The 2,142-nt window shown below is 42.0% G+C and overlaps 1 protein-coding gene across 2 annotated transcripts; it reads right to left on the minus strand.

The window, feature by feature from the left end:
- Positions 1 to 576: 576 nt before the first annotated feature.
- On the minus strand, positions 577 to 1,593 carry LOC131043994 (uncharacterized). Of its 2 annotated transcripts, none has more exons than XM_057977259.1 (2): positions 827 to 1,593; positions 577 to 710 (listed from the first exon to the last, which is right to left on the minus strand). In XM_057977259.1, the coding sequence occupies exon 1, from the start codon at positions 1,415 to 1,417 to the stop codon at positions 833 to 835; it is 585 nt and encodes a 194-aa protein (XP_057833242.1). In that variant the 5' UTR covers positions 1,418 to 1,593; the 3' UTR covers positions 577 to 710; positions 827 to 832. The 2 variants fall into 2 exon arrangements, with proteins under 2 accessions (XP_057833242.1, XP_057833241.1); XM_057977258.1 differs by having other exon boundaries at positions 577 to 717.
- Positions 1,594 to 2,142: the final 549 nt, after the last annotated feature.

The following is a 2,142-nucleotide window of genomic DNA, read 5'->3' on the forward strand; positions in this document are numbered from 1 at the left end:
TCCAATTGCTCATATTTCTATCTAAAACTAATTCCTAAATAAGCTATTGTTTTAATCAGATCAAGGTTACCCACAAAGCCAGGTAGAAGAATTCATCGCTATATATAAATATATATTTGAACGGAAAATTTCAGATTATTTGACATATGTTATACGGCGTGGTACACAACGAGTATAGATGCGTGTCACCTTACTTTTGTTCTGGTTAAAGTTCTTACATAACTCTGCAGAGCATGCATGCATGTATTATGTATTTTTAAGTAATTGTGATGTAAACATTCGAAAAAGTGAAGATTGTAAGGCGATTTCATTGTTATAGTTTCTCAGGGAACAGTGTTTGCCCATCTTCATAACAGGTTAATTTCAGAAAAGCTTAAACTAAAAATGAACTTTGTAAGAACGAGTGTGACTGAAAAGTGTTATTGAATATATTAAACTGCAGAGACTGCATAAATGGAAGCTACCATTCTTAACAAATTTTAAGCCATATTTTGCCAAGAACAGAATGTATACAAAAGGTATACACGAATCATTTTCAGACGAAAGGTGTTCAATATCCCAATACAATCACAAGCCTAATACAAAAAAGTCAGCCTGTTAAAAATTATCGTCAACATGAACAACTTGTTATTGAAAGGTACATCGAGTACTGCTACGACGTACAACACAGACGCAGAAGGGATGATAATGACAGCTTCAAACTATTGGACCTGAAATCTTAAACCAAGAACCAATTTGTAGATAAATCAAACAAGGGAGACCGAAATGACACCAAACAAAAAAGTGAAAAATAAGAGAGATTGTAGTACTGAAAGGGTTTCCTAACCTTGGCTTAGTTAAGAGGTGGGCATGTAAATCCAGGAGGAGCAGTTACACCACACTGAGCAAAAAGCTCTAGAGCAATGGGCAGGATAATATTGAGGTTCAGAAGCTTGATCCTAATGGTTGTGCACAAGCAGAGAGCGACCTCAAGAGCCAAAACTCCTTGAATCAGTGGGCAGCACTGATTCACAACTGGGTCTCCAAGACCCACATGAACCAATCCACTAAGCACATCTACACAAGCTCCCAACTTCAATGCATTCAATGGGCATCGACCATTTCCTCCACCACCTCCAGCACCACCACCACCGCCAGCACCACCACCACCGCCAGCACCACCACCTCCAGCACCACCTCCAGAACCACCACCAGCCCCTCCTCCAGAACCACCTCCTCCACCGCTACCACCACCTCCTCCACCACGTCCTCCACCACTACCACCACTACCACCACCTCCACGACTGCCACCAGAACCACCACTACCGCCTCCATAACCACCACCACCACCATCACACTTAGGGCCACAAGCTAACGCTGGAGGCATGCTTGCCATGCCCACAAGAACCAAAATGAACAAAGCTGAAGCCTTTCCCATTCTTCCCAAATGCAAACTCCACCACAAGAACGACCTGCAAGATGTACAATACCCAAGCTTGAAGAGCAATGGCGCTCTGAACTTGAGAGCTGTGAGGAAAAAGGATCAAGAGGGCTCTTTTTTTTATAGGGTCACGGGTGACTTTTTTTGTGAATTTCTTGGGTATTGGGAACAGGTTAGCAAAACGTCAAGGTGGGCACGTGAACCCTAATAAAGCGAATCTCTACGCTGATTTTTTAGGTTAAATGAACTCATGTAGACGTAAGGATTTTGTTGAAACAGGACAATAGATAGTCATATATAAAATTGATTATTCTGTTCGCCCGTGACTGCATGGTTGGCATGCTTCTATTCTGCACACAGCCCTTTACGGAATCAGATATTTCTGTCGAAAGTTGAGGGAAGCTATTACATACCCTTGTTTTATCCGACGACCATGTCATGTGCACTCTTTTCTTACCACAGATTAAAGTCGTGACAGTGTTGATAATTTACCTTATTCATTAGCTCAATCATCAGAAATGACAAAAGGGCCGTATAACTGATCTACTGAAGCCCGGTTGATCATAGCTGTAAAAGCAGAGCTTGATTTCAGTGGGTGCAAAACGTTGGGCGATTTCCAACAACTCCCATCGACTGTTCTAATACATCCAAGAGTTGGCGTACCGCGTAGTATTCCAACTTTTGTTGGCATGCAACGTTTATAGCTATGTGTTACAGTCTCC

Source organism: Cryptomeria japonica, chromosome 5 (genome assembly GCF_030272615.1).
Source record: "Cryptomeria japonica chromosome 5, Sugi_1.0, whole genome shotgun sequence".
NCBI classification, from domain to species: domain Eukaryota; kingdom Viridiplantae; phylum Streptophyta; class Pinopsida; order Cupressales; family Cupressaceae; genus Cryptomeria; species Cryptomeria japonica.

Coding starts and splice junctions, on each gene's coding strand:
- LOC131043994 (XM_057977259.1), bottom strand. CDS start 1,417: ATGGGAAAGGCTTCAGCTTTGTTCATTTTGGTTCTTGTGGGCATGGCA.